The 22,455-nt window shown below is 32.9% G+C and overlaps 2 protein-coding genes across 2 annotated transcripts; one reads left to right on the top strand and one right to left on the bottom strand.

The window, feature by feature from the left end:
• Positions 1-4,008: 4,008 nt before the first annotated feature.
• LOC111517414 (ATP-dependent RNA helicase DDX42) lies at positions 4,009-21,580 on the bottom strand. The gene is made up of 10 exons (XM_023173568.2): positions 21,131-21,580; positions 20,918-21,071; positions 19,956-20,457; positions 17,628-17,842; positions 16,693-16,910; positions 16,429-16,636; positions 7,575-7,691; positions 7,182-7,450; positions 5,154-5,337; positions 4,009-4,252 (listed from the first exon to the last, which is right to left on the bottom strand). The coding sequence occupies exons 1-10, from the start codon at positions 21,304-21,306 to the stop codon at positions 4,190-4,192; spliced, it is 2,106 nt and encodes a 701-aa protein (XP_023029336.2). The 5' UTR covers positions 21,307-21,580; the 3' UTR covers positions 4,009-4,189.
• Positions 18,635-19,537, top strand: LOC111517415 (ubiquinone biosynthesis protein COQ9, mitochondrial-like). Its single transcript, XM_074181793.1, has one exon. It carries the CDS (start codon positions 18,713-18,715, stop codon positions 19,514-19,516), a length of 804 nt encoding a protein of 267 aa, XP_074037894.1. The 5' UTR covers positions 18,635-18,712; the 3' UTR covers positions 19,517-19,537.
• Positions 21,581-22,455: the final 875 nt, after the last annotated feature.

Raw genomic sequence — 22,455 nt, forward strand, 5'->3', positions numbered from 1 at the left:
AACGTTGACCACTTCAAGTATAGAGTATAGAAAGTTTATTGTGAGATTTTCACTAAACAGTTTTACAAAAATGCAACATGTGGTTCGCTATATATATTGGCAGCTTCTTCAGGCGTGTATTTAAGTCTAAAGTTGTATAAAAATCTTGATAACAAAATGAACAGATTAAAATAGTGAATGTAACAGAAGGAATCTTCAAAGTATTCTTCAAGATTATAATAGGTATGTTACCACTTTTTAAAAAATTTAATAAGGGATTTTATGTTCTTGATTTCGATGAGTAAGTAGGGTTACCACCTCTTAGCTGTCTAAATCCGGGAGAAAAAAAAACATTGATTATCATAACTTTTTATTTTATTTTGAACTTATATTTTACATTTGAACGAACAGATTTTAAAATATCTGGTCTAGAATAGACAAATTCAAAAAACTCTTAGTACTCTATTTTAAAATTGTAAAACGTTTGAATTTCCGCCTTGACATGTTCTTCATTTCCGTGCACCTATTCATATTTTATTCTCACATTTTATGTTTCTTTGTATAATGAAAAATGTCGTTTTGTTTGACATTATATTTTATTGGTGCCATTAGGATCAAATATTCCGTTAATTCGTTAGTTAGTGACAGTTTCACATAATAGGTACAAAATGGCATTCCTGAAAAATCTTCATTCATTTTTTTTGTCATGACTAATTTTTCGTAGTTTTTATGATATGGTTCAGGAAGTAGTGAAAAAAATTATTGAATTGATTCTCTGTAATTACACTGACCATTTTCAAATATGATTTTTTCAATCTGTGTTCACTGAAGCAATTAATCAGTTATTTATACCACGAAGTGTGGTGAGGAAGGAAACACTTTCTCTGAGAGCAATTTATTTCGAACAAAAGAAAGCATTTTTTGTCTTTTAGTTGGTATAAAACTGAATAACTCGACAGATTGTTTGCAGTGTTCGAATTCCATAGCGAGTGCACCATTTCCCTATAAAATGAAGTTCTTTGAATTTATTGTGAGTACAGATTTTTCAGATTTCAAGTAGAAAATATTATTTTATTAAGAATCTACAACTACGCTCTCAAAGAAATTTATTACATTTTTGTACCATTGCACATTCTCAGTAAAATATATAAATAATGTAATTATTAAAAAAGGTCTTTGTGTCGAATTGTTATTTGGTAATGCTTGAAACGTATTTTTTCAAAGAATAATTTTGTGTTTTTCATCCAGAGCCTTTGTATTTTTTTAGGTCCACTTTATTTTGTTTGCTGTGACCATCATGGTTTCCTTAGGTGCACCAGTGGACATTGATGGTAAGAAAAAATAATGGTTATTCATCCAAGAAAACCCATTTTTTGTTTTCACATCGAAAGATATAGAAATAATTATTGTTGGTACATGTGGACGATTCCGAAAAAAACACGATAGTCTCCCTTTGTTCGGAAATTATGCTACCTCTCCAAAGATCAAGGTCATATTCCACCTTCTTCACACCAAAAAACCAGTCGGGACACTCACGATTTTACTAACGACGTCATATTTACACATTCCACCTTACTTTATAGCTTTATCCGCACAATTTACCCTTTTTTTGTCAGAGATGATTTCAGGAAAGTCGAAAATTAAAAAAAAAATGACGTATTAAGCTCGCCGCGAAAAAAACTCCGATTATTTAAGGATCTGCAAATCGAAACAGATTGGGAACCTCTGGTTCAGTTGATAAATTTGAGGTTGAAAATTCACGTTGGTACAACTGCTTCACTAAAAAAATTATTCGGATACCGACTAATCTGCCTGCTTTTCACTTTATGCACCCACTTCATATTTCATTTCAACTTCTTTGCCAATTACATACCAACGCAGTTGATGTTATCAGAACATTCACTTGGCTTATAAAGTGGAGTATAAGATAATTTATTTCTTAAATTTATCATTTCTTTTCTGAAAATCGTGTCCAATAACAACTGAATCAAGTTAAGCCCATTCGAATTTGTAATATTCGAAGAAGAATTCGAGTCGTACTAGCCCAAATTTTTATCCCCTACCAGAAAAGAGCTGTCGGAAAAAAACATTTTCATGAAAAAAAAAAGTACAGAAAAGAAGGTGAAGTCACTAATTTTAGAGATAGTTAGTTATGAATTCGTAACTTTACAGGTGTCAAATTCATTGAACTGACATTTTAGTTTGAAATATATAGTTTCTAACGAAAAATATGAATAAAAACATGGACTTGCGGAAAGAAGTATATCTCCTAAGAAATTTGTGTCTCCTTCATAAATACTAACTCGCCTTTTATGTCCTGTGGCTTATCGGTTTACTTTTGCACCAAGAAGACAAGATTAAAATCAGTAAGAAATTGAATCCAACAAGTGAGTTGAACATTTTACCAGCATCCAAATGCCAAGAATAAAACAAATTTCTGTTATTACATGCTATGTTAATCTGAAAAATCGAGTAGTTTAGACATAAATCCCAAAATTACCAAATGGCTTCTGAAAGTACCACAAAAAATTGAATCTCCGCGGCAAGCCATTCATGGAACAAAAGTGGTCAATTCACAGTTCACAAAATACACAGAATCCTTAGGGGGGTGCGTTCGAATATAATGAACGTGTTCGATTATCATTGTATAGTTGTTTGCAAGTGAATGGGAACTGAGTGAATGACGAAGTACTGCATCACCAAAACCTTCATGAAAGTATTCATTTCAGGTTTGAATAATTGTCGACCTTGAAACAGAATAAATGGCAAAATGAAACCAGTACGTCGCCCGCGAAATTTGAATATTCACCTAATTTTTTGAACGGCTCACGTACTAATTTATTTATGTTCAAGTGCAATTTTTAAAATTATATTCAAATTGGACAAAAACTGGATTTAAATATTTTTAAGAATAGTTTTTACTACATATGATGACATCTTTAGTGTTATAGATTCAGTTTTGAATTGTGATTTATTGAAAAGTTGATATACATTTTTGTTTTTCCAATAATATAAGTTATTTGAATTGCTTCTGAAAGTTTGGATTTGCAAACAAATGATGATAGTATCAATTTATTTTCCAAGAAACATTCAATGTTTATACTAGGGAAAAAACGATATGGAAAAGAAGAAAAGAAAATTCAACTAATTCGCTTAAATAAAAATGTGTGAAATATTTAAAATATTGATAACAATATAATAGTTTATAACAGAAAATACTATTTCAATAATTTGAAACAAACCGCTCCAATAAATTGATTATTTAGCAATATTTGATGTGATATTCAAAACCCTCAGATTTTTCAAATGCTCATACTATCGACAAGCTTATTTACCAACTACACTATTGGAGTCACCTTCGATGTGTCCCAATCCAATTATTTCTATTTATATTACTAGCAATAAAACTTTCCTTTTGAATTGTTTTTTTGTGAGTTTTTTTAAAAATAGTTGATGAAAATATTTCAAGAACCAACTCGAATCACTCAGAATGTTCAAGTGACAAAAAAATTACTATGAAGAAGTCTTGTAATTAGTTGTTGAAAAGAATAAAACCACTTCCGCTTATTATTGTCACTTCTCCAGGTCAAAGCGAGAACCTTCGAAACAGACGGGACCACGGAGGACATGGTGTAACAGGACCAGTTCATACATTCATTAAGACTGACAAAAACGCAAATTTCAAGTGGGGAGTCAGGCACCACGTTGGGCACCACTACGCAGGACGAAAATGATGAGCTCACCAACAACAAGGAACCCTTAGGATTTCTATCAATCAGATCCAAGTTTCAGATAATACACTGTATAGTCGAGCATTCGTCATTGTGGTCTGATTTTACACCAATGCAAAGATCCTCTTCTCACCCTGTAGATGAATGTTTCATGCAATCCTGTGATATCTGCTCTAACTTCAGTTGGTAATAATTTGAAAAATAAAACAAATCTGCTTTACTGTGAATAAATTCTATTGAATGTATAATTACATTTCTTATAGTGACAAACTTTCCAATTGATAAAAAACAAAAAAAATCTCGCTGACAATTTTATTTGACGAGGATTCAATAAAAAAACTCAATGGATATACAAGACTGAAAAAAACCAGCTTCAAATCAGCCGGAAACAACAACAATAACAACAGAAACATCTAAATCCATACTCTTTCAGTAATTTTTAGAACCTACCAGTAATTTAGGAATTAAATACGGAAAATCTACTCCCATCGTGTTTTCTTCCTTGAAACCGGTGGGGGAGGTTGGTCTGAACTAGCAGTAAACTGAAAAGTAGATAAAAATATAAACTACACTATTATTTTCATTGAATGGAAATAGATTTGGGGTTATGAAAATTGACAAATCTTTTTACTTTATGTTAAAATAGGTGAAAATTTGAGTAAACCAAAATATTTGAACATGGAGTACTACAGGGTACAGTTTTAGGACCACAACTATTCGAAATATATATTAACAATCTTAAATATCGAAAGTGAAGGTTGATTTCACTGATTCGTAGATTAAACTGAAAGTTGGTTTGATTTGGAACAAATACTTGACAGAGATATGGAAAATATTGAAACAAGGTTTGACACTAATGTATAAACTCATTATTACAGTGTAAATTTTGTAAAAAATAAATATTAATCAATGATCTCCACTCCATAAAAAAATACTTGCTGAATGTAGGACCCTTTTAAATTGATATTGACATCAGATATTTAGGTACTATGTACTATGATTGTACTATGTATGTACTATGATTGATTTAAATTCTTAGAGAAAATTTGAAGTAGTTATGACCTTGAAATATTATACTACTCACTCGTGCAGTCAGAACAGGGAATTTAGGCATTCTTAAATAATGGATTTTTGATATTACTCATGACAAACGTTTCAAATACTCTTCAAATGAACTTCAGAGTGGTATGAGTAAAGTTTGAAGAGGAAACGTTGATATTTCATCTCTTTTATCTCCTCTTTTCGGATGATGTTCATCTCACCCAAAGCTGAAAACTCCACGGCGAATATTGTCCAACTTTGATGTTCAAGGAGGAATACATCACATTCATTCGCTTTCAGCCTGAGTTTGGGGAATAGTTTCAATGAATTCAAAACTTTTCAGTGTTATTATTATATACGTAGATTCCAGATCTTCTATCATAGCAGATAAACCGAACCTACCTGATTCTGATACTGAGTCTTAAACGCTTCTTTCATCGCTGATAATCTGTCAGTCGCTGGTCCTCTAGAAACCTGGGATTTTTGAGATGGTGCGGAACCTGATGAATTTGAAGGCACGGATGCCTTCTCTTTGAATCCAAGTCCCAATCCTCCCACATTGGGATTTTGATCTTTCTTTCGGTACCTGTAGAAAAAAATACCAATTTCAAGCCTAAATTTAGTATAAATAATTCTTATCAATTAGTGGATAATATTAAAGACGTAATCCTCCCAGATAACTCAAAATTAATATCGTTCGATGTCCAAAATTTATTTCCCAGTATCCCGCCAACTGAAACAATTGGACTAGTGGAGTGTCTCTTAAGACAAAAACCACGTGAATCCACTGATAAAACAGGAGATTGTTGATTTACTCACCATTTGTGTGTCTCAATATTATTTCCAGTTTGACGGAGAATTCTTTTCATGCAATGAAAGACTAATAATGGGGAATCCTTCGAGTCCCTTACTGGCGGAAATTTTCATGGATAACATAGAGTATGAAATCCATAATAATCAGTTAGCCAACAATTTTTTGTACTGGTACAGATACGTAGATAATATCTTAGTATGTTTTACTGGTACAGATAGGCAATTAGGCAAGTTCATTGAATATGCCAATTCCATCCACCCGTCAATAAAATTCACCACTGAGAGGGAGGTAAATAATTCAATAAATTACCTGGACTTAACCATTACGAAAAACAACAATAAACATGAGTTTGCAATTTTCCACAAACCATCGTACACGGACATTATCATACATAATTCCTCCACACACCCGTACCAGCATAAAGTTGCTGCATTCAATAGTATGCTTCACAGATTATTGAATATTCCACTGTCTGATAGGGATTTCCAGAAAGAGCTGAATTTGATCAAACAAGTCGCGATTAATAACGGTTATAAGGTAGATATTGTAAGCTCCATTCTTTCCAAAAAACGACAAAAGCAAGCCATGGATCTGGTCTACCCATATTCAAGATGTGATAACGTTAGTTATAAGACATTGACATATGTGGGGGAACCAAACAGGAATATTGCCCGTTTTTTTGAAGAAAGAAGGCGTAAACGTAGTTTATAGAACGAATAATAACCTAAGTAAATTTATTAAAAACAATGAGGACAAAACTTTGGTGTCGGATAGATCAGGAGTATATAAGCTGACTTGTGGCTCTTGTCCAAAACTGTATATTGGCCAAACAGGAAGAACATTTTTCCAACGAATTAAAGAACATAGGAGTAGTTTTGTAAATAGAAAGACCAATTCCACATTTGCAAACCATCTTTTAGCAGAAGGACATGAGTTCGATCATGAGTACGAGGTGTTACATTTAGAAGAGAAGAGTTTGAAACTTAATCTTCTAGAATGTTTAGAAATCAATAGATTCAGGAATTCGGGTAATTTACTGAATGATCAATTAGAACTCAATAACTCTCCGTTACTGAATATATTTTTTCAAATGTGAAAATGGAACATAAGTGCAGGTAATTTAAGTCGTTAGAAACTCAGGTAAAATATCAGCTACTTAAAATTCAGGTACTTCGTTTACAGGTACTTTGATTTCAGGTACTCCATAAACTATATATATATTTAGTATTGAATGTGTAGAATTAGTTGAAAGACACGCCAGATGAAGCCATTGTATGGCGAAACACGTGTTGCGTTTTTGTAAAACAATTTAGTGAAAATCTCACAATAAAGTGTTTTTGGAATACGTTAAAAAAATATTCCTTTAAAATATGTCAATGAAATCCTTAGCTGAGGAGGAAAGGTCACAATCTGACTCTTTTAATTTAGTTTGGAAAATATATTTCAAATGACATAAAAAAACTGATGAATATCAATTATAGAATAAATTAAAGTTATACAGATCAAAATGAAAATTGAATGAAATCATCCTCAGTTTTTTAAATCCTAACCAATGCTATTATGTAATATGTATGAATAAAGAGTTATCACTACCAAATACATAAGTTAGTGAATACCTTTGTTTTTTGAACCAAGAACTCTGCAGCGCCAAATCCAAAACGTCCTGTGGCACTTCTTGATGAGCAGCCTCCAAATTCCTTACGATGTGACCGGCAAACTCCTTATCTTTGACAGTGAGTAACGTATAAGCAGTACCCTGGGTGCCAGCCCTTCCAGTCCTACCGATTCTGTGGGTGTGAGTATCGATATCTCTCGCTAAATCATAATTAACAACTGTTCTGACGTGAGGGATGTCCAAACCGCGGGCAGCAACATCGGTAGCCACCTAAACATGCTCGATATAGGAAATCCAAGAAGAGAGAGAAGTTTTTTGTGAAGGAGTATCACAAGGTTTGGTTCTTAGGACAATACTGGTTATAATTAAACAAGAGTTTGTAGAAGATGCTTACCAATAGAGAACACTCCTTTTTCTTGAAGGCTGTTATTACTTTATTACGATCCGCCTGCTCCATGTCTCCGTGTAATAATAGACAGTCAAATTCTTTCAACTTGATATCTTTTGCTACCTGAAATGATTTTTTTTTGTAGTAGGAACCTTCAGTAACACAGGGAAGTGTTTTGGGCCCATTATTGTTTCTATTATACATTAATGATATTAACCTCTTTGTGGAATGCGAATTCATTAACCTCTTTGCTGATGATACCTTAATTGCTTGTAGTGACGTCTACCTAGATACGGCTATTCAAAAAATGAATAATGTTTTACAATCAATTAGCAAGTGTTTGAGTTTGAATAAATTGAAATTGAATGTGTCTAAAAGTCAGGCTATGATATTCACAAGTAAATACAGATATGATACCATTAATATTAATAGCCTTAACCTAAACATCAATAATGAACAAATTAAAATTGTATCGAATATCAAGTATTTGGGCTTCCAGTTGGATAACTTTCTGAACTTCAATACCCATTTCAATTATATTCATAAAAAAATTTCAAAAAAACTTTATTTTTTCTCTCGTATAGCCCAGGAATTATCAACCGAAACAAAAATCACGGTATATAACTCAATTATTCAGCTGCATTTTGATTATTGCTCATCAGCCCTGTTTTTGTTTGATCTTACTAAGCTGAATATGCTACAAAAACTTCAAAATCGTGGCATGAGAATAATTCTGAGCACTAATCGTCTCACCCCCATAAGATCTATGTTAGCAACGCTTAATTGGTTCTCAGTCGAAAAAAGATTGTATTATTTCACAATGATTTTTGTATATAAAATATTGAATAACCTGACTCCTGTTTACTTTCATACATTTATAATATTGAATAGAGACATTCACACTTATAACACTCGGGGTAAAAATGACATTCACATTAGCAGCACTGCTTATCGCATTACTATGAGCTCTTTATTTTTCAAAGGTTTCCAAGAATTTAATAAACTACCAGACTTCATTAAAACATCATCATCGTTGTATTTGTTTAAAAAACAATTGAAAGAACTTATTAAGATGAAATAGATATCGTACTGAAAGCAATTCTTGTAATTTTTGTAATTCTACTAATTCTATTAATTCTATTTTTAAAATTGTGATTTTCGTATATTATTGTTGCATTGTATTTCTTTTTTTTGTGTTTGTCTAATGTTGTATATATACACCGTTGATTTAATTGGGATATATATGTATATTAGGGTTACCTATTTTTAAATAAAGATCTATCTATCTATCTATCTATCTATCTATTTTTTTATTATTAACTGGTAAAAACATAAAAAACTAGCTAATTGCAAAACAAAAATTATTTTATTAATAACAGTAATGAAGTTGCTAGGAATCACTTACTGAAAGGTAACACGGAGAGACAACAGCTGGTTAATGGGAAAACTTGCTTGATGATTTAGAAATTATCATCATTATCATAGGGAGGAGTTGATAAAACTTATTTGAAATATTTAGAAATATTACAAAAGTAGTAAGGAAGTCATAAAAATAATTACACCCTTACGAATACAGGCTCACATCTGCACGCACATTGTATATACATATAACCATATACAAAGTATTTAAGAGGGGCAAGTAAATATCGATAGTGAAAAAAATATACACATAATTTACAATATGTTCTTAAGCACCAGTTTATTTATGTAGAATTATATATATATATATATATATATATATATATATATATATATATATATATATATATATATATATATATATGTATATATATATATGTATATATATATATATACATCCCGATATCAATATGGCATCCATACATTGAATGCGCTGATAGGGCGTCCATCATAATTTGAAGAATTTACCGAATATATTTCATGGTAAGTACTAGAAAACTGATTTCTGTAGGCTGGCATGACATTTTTACCACCATAAAAAAATTGAGTTCACTATTGATTCGATAGTAGAGCGTCCGTCCGTCAAACATTCATAAGAACTCCTCAGTATACACCATCATCAGACATCTGATTGATAATAGGGAGTCCAATAAGTATATTTTCATACATGAAATAGATTATTGGGAATCCTTACAACGTTGCCAATATTTACCGCATTAAATGTAGACAGCAAGTGGGTTTTAATTTCTTCACATCTGTTTTTCAACAAGCGTTGTGCCAACGACAAATTGCGTATGGATTTCAGGTAGCCGGTATGTATTTCATTTTTACATAGGTACCAAGTGATATTGACTGATCATGAAAAGTTTATTCCATAACGAAATTTTCAATATCATTCGATAATTTTTGTCTTGGTTGGCATATTTCCATTTTAACACTGTATGATATTTAGGCGAGCCGAATATAATGATAGGAGAAGTGAAACCGACACATGCATGGTGTGATTATTGAAAGTTCAACTTTAATTACAAAAAGTTCATTGTATATTTCCATTAGAAAACAGCAAGAATTCAAAGTATTCAAACTAGTTGAAGACGCCAAAATGACAGACGATAGGATAAATAATATGAATTACCAAAGAATGTAAATATTCACGGCCGTAGATGACAGTGTAAAATCTGTTTTCAGCGTTTGCGTGGTTTGCAGGTTTTTATGCCTGACGTTTCGTCTACTACTGCGGTATACATTATCAGAGGCGATGTGGTAACGGTTGCAAAGCCCGAGTTCGTGGTCGAGTTGTTGTTCCCGTTAACTGAGTTATTGAGCATTGAAAAATTTGGTTGTTGAAAATTGGACGTGCCTGAGTGTTTTGTTGAGCACAGTCATATTTACTCAGTGTCATATTTATTCCATTTGGCTGATACACACTACACAGGATAGCCATCTAGAAGGCATCAAGACCTGTCAAGATTCATTTCCGTGTATGGTATACGATTTTTCGAGTCATGCATTTTTCAATATTTCTTTAAGGACTGACCTAAATATTTTTTAATTTTTTCTAGAGTTTTTCGTTTTTAATACGCTTTTATTAGGTCGACCTGTATGTATGTATGTAACTATGTAGTCAAATCTAAGAAAACTAATTTAACCATCTTTTAAAGATCGTAGCGTTATGAAAATTGGCAGTTTTATGTGATTTTGATGACAATATGGTAGGTACTCTGGAGCTGATCTGATGATGGAGCCGGAAGATAGGCACTAGGATTCCATGATGAAATATCGTATCATAGTCGTGTTTGGTCTTGTAATGAACGTGAATCTCTTTTTATCAATGTGCTCCACAAGATCACATTATAAAAGTTCAAAAACATTATATTTTGTTCATTATGATTTTTTTTAGTAACATAACATATTGTTTTAATTTTTCTATATATTTATCATTATATCCTGTTTCTGTATCAAATAAAGACATTCGGTAAGTTGAACAAACTGTTTTAGCGCAATTTGTTTATAAATTGTGTATGACCGTATGGGAATTCAAAAAATTTTTATCTTCATAATATGATATTCAGAAAAAAATACGATTTTTAATTGTTTATGAACGTTTTTTTATATATCTCGAATGTTCAAATGATTATTCGGAGAATGTTTTCTATTTTGAAAATCATAATTGACATTTCTCTACAAATTGACAGAAACATTTTTCATAATTAATTTTATCATTTATTACCAAAACAATTTATTATTAACGCATTCTTAACCGTCAGAGTTAGTATCTGAGTTTGATACGTAGAATGCCTGAATCAGTTTTCGATATACTGGATGGTTAGTATTTTGTTGATCAACAATCATGCCGTACTCGAAGTTGAAATTGTCATCATCCCAACAACATCGGATGCACTCATCACTGTTTTTCTACTGCTTTAAGTTTTACTGCAGTTAGATACCTACTATGCAACTACAATGAACTAGTTTCAGTAATTCTAAACCTGCCAATGATTATGGTGTTTTCATGGGCAAAAACAGAGTCTCTGTTTTTTCTCATCCCCAATCTGTAGCTGTTGAAAGATTGTTAAGCTATGTTTGAACTTGACTAATCTGATCAAGAAGTGCTTTTTTCCGAACTTTCTTCAGCAGTCTCCGAAAATTATGGTTGAGGTGTCATTCGATTCGGAATAGCGTCTAGAAAGTTTTTGAAAACGGACGACTTCCGAAAATGAAAATAGCAAAAGTTATAAACAATTTAGAGAATAATAAAGAATGGATTTAATTTTTTGAAAATATTTCTAAAACTAATTGAGATTTTCAAAATCGAAAATTCGAAAATAGGAAAAAATTTCCTATAAAAAAGTTTCAACTCCCGGAACTGTAGGACCAATATATATAATTTTCCCGAAGCCCTGAAAATGAGCTCGAAATCGGCTGTCTGGCCGCGCGTGAGCCGTGCCTGTTTGGGCCATTTTTACTAAAAAAAATTTCAGCATTTAAAATATATAAATTAAGGAATGAAAGAATTCAGGCATATACTCAAATGATAAATGAACAATAATCTGTCGGTAAAAAATGTTTATTGCAGTTATTCGATTTATTACGCTATTGTTAATTAACAATTTTCTATCGCTCGATCATCAACAAATCAGAAGTTAGATGAACATATTTCTTTAAAATTTTTATCACTCATTGTTTAAAAATTTATTATGAACAAATGCATCGTTTATAACATGATTGAATTTTTTTTGGATCTTAATTTTTGATAAAAATCATGATTTTTTTCAATTGTCTCTTGAAGAAATTTTTACAATGCAAAAAAACGCATTTGTTGAGTAACAATTTTTTTACCACCAATTAATAATATTAAGAAACCAATTTTTTAAAATAATTATTCATCTTGTTTTTAATTCGGAACAAAAACAATTTAATTTTTAAAATTCTCCATTGTGTATTGAATAAACAATTTGTTATAAACAAATGAATGTTTTCATTTCGTTTTTGTTCCAGTTGCAATTGATGAATGAAAAAAACCATGCATTTTTTTATTCACTCCATTTTTTATCGAATTTATAACAAAGTTTTAAACAATAAGTGATGAAATAAAAAAAATATTTTTATGTAGCTTCTGATTTAAAAAAAACATATCAGTAATAATGATGAATAAAAAAATTTTTTCGATTATTTATTAAACTTTTTCATTAAAAAATGCAGTAAATTGTTAATAAATAATTGAAAAATAATAATTTTTCAATATTTCGAAAATGAATCTATTCCTAACCGTTATAATCATAACTCTACGAAAGGAAAAAATTCCACACTTTTAGTTTGAAAAATATCACACTTGCAATAATGATAATCGAGCGATAAAAAATTGTTAATTAACAATAGCATAATAAATCTAATAATTGCATTAAAAATTTTTCACCGACAGATTACTGTTAATTTATCTTTTGAGTATATGACTGAATTTTTTCATTCCTCAATTTATATATTTTATATGCTATAAATTTTTTTTTGTAAAATTAACCTAAACACGCACGGCCTACACGCGGCTAAACACCCGATTTAGAGCTCTATTTCAGAGCTCCGGGAAAATTATAAATATTGGTCCTACAGTTCCGGTAGTCAGGACTTTTCGATAGGAAATTTCTTCCTCTTTTCGAATTTTTTTTTTTCGATTTTGAAAATTCCAATTAGTTTTTGAGATATTTCCAAAAAACTGGACCCATTTTTTATTTTTCACTAAATTGTTTATAACTTTCGCAATTTTCATTTCCGAAAGTCATTCCGAAACATTGGCAAATGTTTCTCTGAAAATAGCTCAGCATTCTTGGATTATTCTTTCCTTCAGTGGCTTTATTGAATCAGATTGCGTCGTCTTTAAAACAACCTATTTTAAGTAAGTGGCCCAGAGGAAAAAATCTAGAGGAGATAGGTCCAGGGATGTGAGAGGCCATTCAGTAGAATCTCTTCTTCCAATACATTGATCAGCATAATTATTATCTAACCATTGAATAACTGGAACTACAAAATAATAAGGTTCCCCATTCTGTTGAAAATGTAATACATTTTCTTTCAAAGATAAATTGCCGTGTATGTCTCTGTGATTCTCTAATTCATGAACTATCCGAGGTTCGATAGATCTTTCTAGCATGTGATCATACATTTCGCCATTTACATTTTCTTCTATATACAGTGTGTAACAACGAAAACCTAACAGAGCCGTTTTTGAATATAAAAAGTAAGATTTTCAAAAAAGCTCGGACACGTCGATTTCTAATTGAAGGGGGACACCTTTCAGACTAATCAGATTTTTTGTAGTACGCACCCCCTCAGAGAGGTGCGTCCGACGACCTTTATTTAGATGGGGAAAGTAGGTCGAGTGGCACCTTGTTTTAAAGGTCTTTCGAATACCTTCACAACTCTGTTAAAAGAAAATTTTTGTAACGATTAGTTTTCGAGATAATTTGAAGTTAAAATTGCCATGTTGATAATACATTAGACAGACCACTCGGTAACTTGTATGCCTAAATAAAAAAATTTTTAAGCAGTTCTTCTTATCAATTTTTTGTTAAATAACAACGTTCGATTGTTTTGTTGAAACGGGTCGTGTATTGTTATTTGTTTAAACATTTCTTTCACTACTGCCGAAAGGGTTTCAGTTATTGCTTCATTTTTTGGCAACGACCAAAATGCTAATAAAACATCAATTTTATTTAACGAGCAAAAACCTGGTAAACACCTAAGCAGAAATCACGTTCTGGATTTGGTCACAAAATTCAGGGAGACAGGTTCGGTTTTAAATGAAAAAAGTGATGTTCAGAGAAGGGTAGTGAATGACGATAATGCGATTGTAGTGTTTGGTCAAGTCATCGCCAATCCCAGGTTAAGTACCAGAGGTTTATCCGCAATGGCAGGAATAAGCCATATGATCGCATGGAAAATCCTTAAAAACCACAAATACCATCCTTACAAAATTAAACTTGTTCGTGAACTCAATGAGGATGATTTTGACCGAAGACAGGAGTTTTGTGAGGGCATGAGTGAAATATTAATGCAAAATCCCGAACTGCTTTATAACATCTGTTATTCGGACGAAAGCTCATTTTATTCAAATGGTTGCGTGAACCGTTACAATTGCCGTTATTGGTCGGATGAAAACCCAAGACAATACGCAGAAATACATACCCAACATCCCCAAAAGTTGAATATCTGGGCCGGAATATTAGGCAATCATATTATAGGTTCATTTTTCATTGATGGAAATTCAACCGGTGATTCTTATTAACAACTTCTTGAAGAGGCAATTCAACCTTCATAAGTAGGTGCCACTCAATTTACCTAAAATGTAATGGTGGTAACCAACCCCATCCCCCGGAGAAATCTCCTCGTAATAAACAAATAATTCGACATCAAATGGACACGTATTAGCAGGTTGTCATAAAAAGCAAAAATTTATTTTTTTTATGAGAGTTCTGAACGTAACTTGCACCTTAAAAACAATTTGATTTATTTTAAAAAGAGTTGAACTCAATGCAAATACCTTTAAAACTTCAAATTATCTCGAAAACTAATCGTCACAAAAATTTTCTGTTGACAGAGTAGTAAAGGTATTCGAAAGACCTCTAAAACAAGGTGCCACTCTCCTTCCCTATCTATCCCTATCTATTATCGAGACGAATAAAAAAAAATAGAAGAGGCGTAAAATATTCAAGTCTTAATATTAATGCTACGATGGTAAAAATCATGTTTTTGAAAATTTACTAAATTAATAATAGAAAATAAAATTTATTCTGAATGAATTCTTTTATTTGATGAACCAAAACTTACTGCATCGAATGTAGCTTTGAAGAGTACCATTGAAGAGCATATCTTAAGAGCTTTCAGATAATGTATCACAAGTAGGTGGTTGCCTTTCAAAAATATGAAGTTGTGGTGGCTGGGGGCAAGGGTGTGAGAGAAAAAACAAGTTAGTCATCACATCATTTGTTTCTCCCTTTGTATTATGAAAGTTGTTTTCAGCGATTTCTTATATTTTATTTGGTTGCTCAGAGATAGACCTTGTAAGTTTTCAAATTGTCACCCTGTGTATGAAACCGGCGCCGACCTACAAACATACCAAATCAACGATATTTCTAACAAATCATTGAGACTTCCCTCTCGCAAAAACTATTGCATTGTTGTCAGTTATATGGACGCCTCATAATCGCTCACATGTATGAAAAATATACGGCACAAGTATACGCGTACCTCCCGAGCGCCACCAAAATAAAAAAGACTCAACTAGAATATACGCCAATACATATAATTTTGACAATGAAATTGATAAATAGGCGCCCATCTGAAATTTTGTCAGATGGAAGATAGGGAACCTCTGAACTGCCTGGCATGGTGAAACAATTCGGCGTCCATATATGGACGCCTCATTGAAACCGGACGCCCGATTGATAGAAAATTGTAAATGTACGGAAGCTCTATTGATAGTTGGATATATATATATATATGTATATATATATGTATATATATATATATATATATATATATATATATATATATATAAGTTTTGAAATATCATTGTGTGACGTCATTTTATTACATGTAATTGTTTTTTTTACAAATAATTGTAGCATTTTTTAATGAACATTATTATTTGTGATGCGTTGTTTGGAACCTTTGGTGTAGTAATCAATATTACTGAAGTTTTTCCCCAACACCAAACAGTTATTTTAAAACCTCGACATGTGTTTTCATTTTTGTTCATATAAATCCAAAGATTATAAAAATATAATGGTTTAACCATGCATTGTCATCTCAACTGGACGTTTATGCAAAGTTTAATTTCAACCAGTTGAGGCTGACTGCTTCAAAATTTAGTTGCTAGATTTAACCGCAACAACCATGCATTCAAACATCGGAAGTTAAATAAACGCTCGTAAAAATCTGAACTCACCATTTCAGCGTCCAATTTTTTAGTAACAAACACTAAGACTGAGCCAGCAGACAAAAGCTCGACAAGCTTCTTGAATAGCCAAATCCTTTTGTACTCCTGACTAGGCAACAACAGCACATGTTGAGTAACGTCCTCGTTGGCTTGTCCTGTGGTTCCCTGAGAGATTTTGATGGGATCTGTTAGAGCATCCTTCGCTAACTTCTCAATCCTGAAACACAACAATATATTTAGACTGAACCATTGAAATTAATCGTGAAACGGTACCTTTTTCTGAACGTCGCCGAAAACAAGAGTGTCTGCCTATCTGGACGAACGTGATTACAAACAGATCGAACTTGCGGTTCAAAACCGAGTTCGAACATTCTGTCTGCCTCATCAAGAACAAGGAATGTGACTTTCTGTAGATTTGTAGCTCCGCCTTTAATGTGGTCGATTATTCTTCCGGGTGTTGCTACGACTATTTCGCCTCCTTCTTTCAGAGCCTACAAAGACATGAAAATCAATAAAATCAATCTAAATTGTTTGAAAATTTGTGTGAAATGTGTTTCTAACACATGTGAATAACATGAAATTTAATCATTCTTTAATAATTCATTCTTGTGTATAAGGCATGTTGATTCAAGAATAAACAATGAAGTCACAGTTAAAATTTCATGCATCAAACACAGTGGCTTACAAGGATCATTCCATTTTGCTCCACAGAGATCCCGTACCGCAAGTTTTTGTAATATGAAAACAGATTGAACAGCTGTTTACTGCATACACCCCAAAATGCTATATCATACCTTAAGTGAGAGTCTATGAGGGCATAATAAACATTTTTTGCTGGGTGAAATCCTAGTTCCTTTGATTCTGTTCTGAATGCAAAACACCCGGAGGAAAGTTTCTTATTTATAATGCCTATATGCTCCTCAAATTTCAGACACTCATCGGTATTAATTCACAGGAATTTTGTAGATATCTTATTTTCCACTAATGTACTTAATATGAATTTCTGGTATACAGAGTGTTGACGATAATGAGAGTCTTGGACACCATGAGAGATACGAAGATAGTTATATTAGGGTTAAAAACGTTGTTCTGTCTGTTGCTCATCATAATGATCAAGTCTGTACCCCGCTCACCAAGTTAGAAATGTTGCATTTATATTAATATTCAATTTTTCCTCTTGTTTGGATAAAATAAAATATTATACTCACCAAACTTTGTTCCCATTTTGATCCTCCTCCATAAGCACAAATAACTTTCAAATCATACACTTTTGCAAATTTCTTAGCCTCGGTATATATCTGGATTGCCAATTCTCTAGTAGGAGCCAAAATAAGACCGATTGGACCTTCTCCTTCTTCAACTGGTTTTTGAGCTGCTATATGTTTTATCATCGGCCATAGAAATGCTGCAGTTTTACCACTACCTATAAACATGAATAACACAAATAACAGGCTTCCCTACCTAAACTACTGGATAGCTTGACAACTGATCAGTTGACATTTTATTGTAAAGAACATTTCATAAAAAATCAACATGGATTTAATATGAAAAAGTCCACCTACAGTTACTGATCTATTGGTGTTTGAGCAAAATATTATGAAGGTTCTGGGGAAAAAAAGCCAACTGGAAGCAGTCTATACAGATTTCTCCAAGGCATTTGATCCTTTGGATCACAACATATTATTTCAAGACATGATATTATTTGGTTTCACAGATCTGTCTCTATCATGGATTTAAAGCTTCTTGACTGGACGATCTCAGCAAGTTGGGGTAGGAAGTGCTAGGATTAACTATCATTCATATAGCGTCTGAAGTAACTCAAGGGTCTTACTGTACACCTCTCCTGTTCAACAACTTTGTTGATGACATTACAGAATGTTTTGAAAATTAGAATTTTCTAATGTTTGCAGATGGTCTTGAAATTTTCAGACCAATAAAATCATTAGACGATGTTACAACATGATTTAAAAAGCTTGGACCATATGACCCACAATAAACTCTTGCAGGTAGCGGTGGGGGTTGAATGGACCCACTGCCTTATGACCTAACCTAACCTAATCATACTCCATGAGTGGTAATCCACTAACATGTGTCACTTCAATTGGCTATATGGCTATTGAATATTTCTGGAGTTTTTCCCAATACCAAATCGTTATTTTTACACCTCGACACATGTTTCGATCACCAAGTGATCATCTTCAAGAGGAAGATGGCTATTATTGCCTACTGATTGTGAGATATAAAATGTAATAAATTTTAAACTTCAGTAATTTCGTCATAGAACCAGGTATACATGGTATTCATAGCTTTTGCCGCTTCAATAATGTTGAGAAGATTCAATTTGCGAAGTAACTCCAAGCTAATAGTATGGCAAGTAACTCGTTTGAGCTCTACAGATTCCTCCAGCATCAAAGAATGTAATGAACCAACATATGAAGATGGAATTAGAAATAAAATATTACCATCATCTCTTCCTTTTGTACCTGAGCTAGAATGGTCCAAAGAAGCTATAAGCAATGGTGCCGAATGTATTGGTTACCCCGCAATCAGCCACGGAATGTTTACCAGAGGTGGAGCAGATCTAGTACACTATTTTCAAACTAGTTCAAATTCAAAATTATTAGACATCTTGAAAAAGATTCAGGAGGAATGTAAAGAAAATCCTATACTACCAGGAGAGTTTGCAGAGAAAGCCATTCAGGCCCGCTTGAAAATGATACAACCCTATATTAGCAAATGGCCACAAGCTATAGCAATTATGTCATTGCCACTAAATGTACCAAATTATTTAGCAACACTCTTGACCATGGTAGATTACATTTGTTATTATGCTGGTGATAGATCAGTTGACTTCAACTGGTATCTGAGGAGGATAGGAATCGCTGGAGTTTATAAAGCTACAGAACTGTACATGATTCAGGATAAGTCAGATGAATTCTTAAACACATGGACTTTTTTGAACCACTGTCTAGCAGAAGCAGTGCAGTTACATGATTTATTGTGCAAGTCCGAGATCACTAGTCAATCTGCCAAGGAAACAGTACAGTCTGTGTTTATTACAGCTCGTAATATACTTGGGCTTAACTGGAATAGGTAGATATTTTCACTTCACCAAGGAAACTATGAGGTATTAATAGATAGCTCGTATTCAGCTATGTTATTATTAAATATAATATACAATATACCTAATAAAAAAAAATGAAGGATCTACAAGTCATCTTTGACGAGCAATTACGATTTGTAGGTCACATAAATCATAATGCTGTCAATACAACAAAGCTATTGGGCTTTAAGTTCGAAACTGCAAACAATTATTATCAATTAATTTGGTGTATCTTGCCTTAATAGTCTCCCTCTTAGAATATGGCTCAATTATTTGGTCACCATTTTATACAAATCACTGTATCACATTGGAAAGAGTCCAACATAAATTTCTGAGATTCTGTGTTTATAAATGAATATACACATTGACAAAGGTGTTTCTTGAATCCGTTGATAAACAAATATGAAAGTAAAATAAAGAATTATTATCGTACCTGTTTGTGCAATTCCCAGCACATCCCTGCCCATGAGAGCACAAGGAATGGCCTGCGCTTGGATCGGTGTTGGGGAACTATACTCCGCTTTGATGATTGCCTTTAGCAGCTTATCGTCAAACCCAAAATGAGCAAACGAAGATACAGGTTTGGGCGGTGAATTACCCGATACCGTAATGTCTATAATTTTCCTCAATTCGGTCACTTGATCAACTGCTAACGCTTTAATTTCGGGATGTTCTTCGTAAAACACTTTCGCGAATGGTTCGTAAGTTATTTCTGAATGATCGATAGGAGGGAGAGGATCAATGATTTTCTTTTTATCTGGTGCTATGGGATTGCCATCTGAGTCGTATTCCAGATCAGGGAATTCTTCGTCTACTGGAAGAAGTCCTGCATTGGGGTTTTCTTCCATGTATCGGTAGTAGGACTCCTCTACGTCCTCTTCTTCCAAGTCATTACGTACTCCTGATTGCTGCGGTGCTTGCGTTTGTTTCTCCATCTGGAAGATTGTCTGACTTCAATTCAAATTTCAAAACATTAAATATTTGTTCCCAGCAACCGTATGAGCAGCCATTGTCAAAAGGAGATTCTAGATGGTAGATCAACCATATATAGTTATCAAATAAATGAGTAATGTCTCAAGTCTGTGGTGTAAATTTTTCATACACTCTAGCCTCAGTCTTTTTCTGTACTTATACTTAAAAAAGACTTGCAGTGTACAAGGCTATAAAACTGATGTTGGTCTTATGGACTGTGTTGGTGCATAAGACAATTTGTATCTCAGTCTATAGCACTACAATTTTTTGCTGGAGCGCTCTTGACATTAATGGGGCAGTGAACGTGTTTATAATCATAGCTCATATTAGGTAAAAGAGCTAACTGCAAATAAAAGCATATACTTTTGAACAAATATTTTGCAAAGAAACTATCTCAATATCACCAATAAACAAAGTGATTACCTGTCTTTCAATGCCTGCCATGTACGCATCCAGTGGGTCATCTTCTTCCTCTTCAATTTGCTTCTTCCTTTCCATTTCAATCCTAGTCGGACTTCCCGGAGCGGGGATGTAAGCCAAGTCGGGAACGGCTTCTTCTTCATCATCATCAAAGTACCTGAAATATGCTCAGTTGATGTTAGGGACTCTTTTGCTTTCAGCCCACTCTCGACTTACTCATCTTCCGTAGCAGCTCTCTTCCTGCTTGTACCACCCCAAGCTGCAGAGAGGGCATTCTGACTGATTGCGTTCATTGTTGAGTAGCCCTGTTTACTAACACCACTAGAAGGTGGAGGTACCGCATTATGCCGTTTCGTATTGTTGGAATGGATGTTTGCATAGTTGAATGCCATTGTGTGGATATATTATTGGTACCAGATAAAGTATGTTGGTTGCTTTCTCCTACTTTCAGATAAAACACATCTCAAAGTTTTGAAAAAATTATTTCCACAAAACCGCCAGCAGTACTTTCTGATTAACAATTCTCCGAAATTTTTGGATTTCTTAACCTTAATGCCATTTGGAAATTATCAACATTAGAAACTAGAACTACAACCTATTGATGAACGAATTGAATACAGAAAATCGAATAATTCATTGTATTCGATTCATTCGATTGAATTAAAACGATTCGATTTTTAGTTTTCAGTTCCATGCTTAGATAGGTGACGGTTGACGTAAAAATGGCAAATGACAGAAACTTTGACATTATCGTGTTTTTTTTCAATTTTTTCGTAGTTATCGAAGCTTTAGCCCAACAAAACTCAAATCGAGAAAGGAGAACAGAGTTCCAATTGGAAATTAGAAGGTTTATTCACAATTCTCATATGACCGACAATTAGCCTTTGTTTTACTATATATTATATTTCGCAACTTCTCAGCCTAGTAGGAAATTTAGGAATTTATTCTAATGAATGGAGTTTTCAATAATCACAAACTCCTAACTTCATTGAAATTACGTAAATAAAACATATCTAAAACGAATCGTGGTATTATTTTTAGTACTTTTTGATAAGAAAAACAATAGTGCATCACTCGTTGCAGAGAGGGCGCTAACGATATTTTTTTTAAATAGAAAAGGGGCTATTGCGATAGATAACTGATTTAATAGGTATTTCAATTCTCTATTATGAATTTTTTTATTTTCGAAGATCGGATCAGCCATTATTGAGTAATTGACAGTTTTATATTGGTTTTGAGGAGCCACAGACAAACGGTAAACATCATAATTTTAAGAAAAAAATGTATTCTAAACTCACTTCAATTGATTCCGGTAAATGTCTAAATTGGTCACCATTCACTTCATGACAGTATTTGAGTTTATAAATTCATATGGAACGTATCTGAGGTGATTTCGTTAGGAACACAAAAGCAATTCATTTTAGAACTAGAAAAAGAGGTGCTTCCAATTATTCTACCTAGAAACAACCAATTTTTCTCTACGAAATCAAATTGACCCAAAGCGCTGCTGAAACAGCCCGAATAATCAACCAGGTATTTGG

The sequence above is a fragment of the Leptinotarsa decemlineata genome, unplaced genomic scaffold, assembly GCF_025532065.1.
Source record: "Leptinotarsa decemlineata unplaced genomic scaffold, Ldec_3_MD MMD2_P_RNA_scaffold_2, whole genome shotgun sequence".
NCBI lineage: Eukaryota > Metazoa > Arthropoda > Insecta > Coleoptera > Chrysomelidae > Leptinotarsa > Leptinotarsa decemlineata.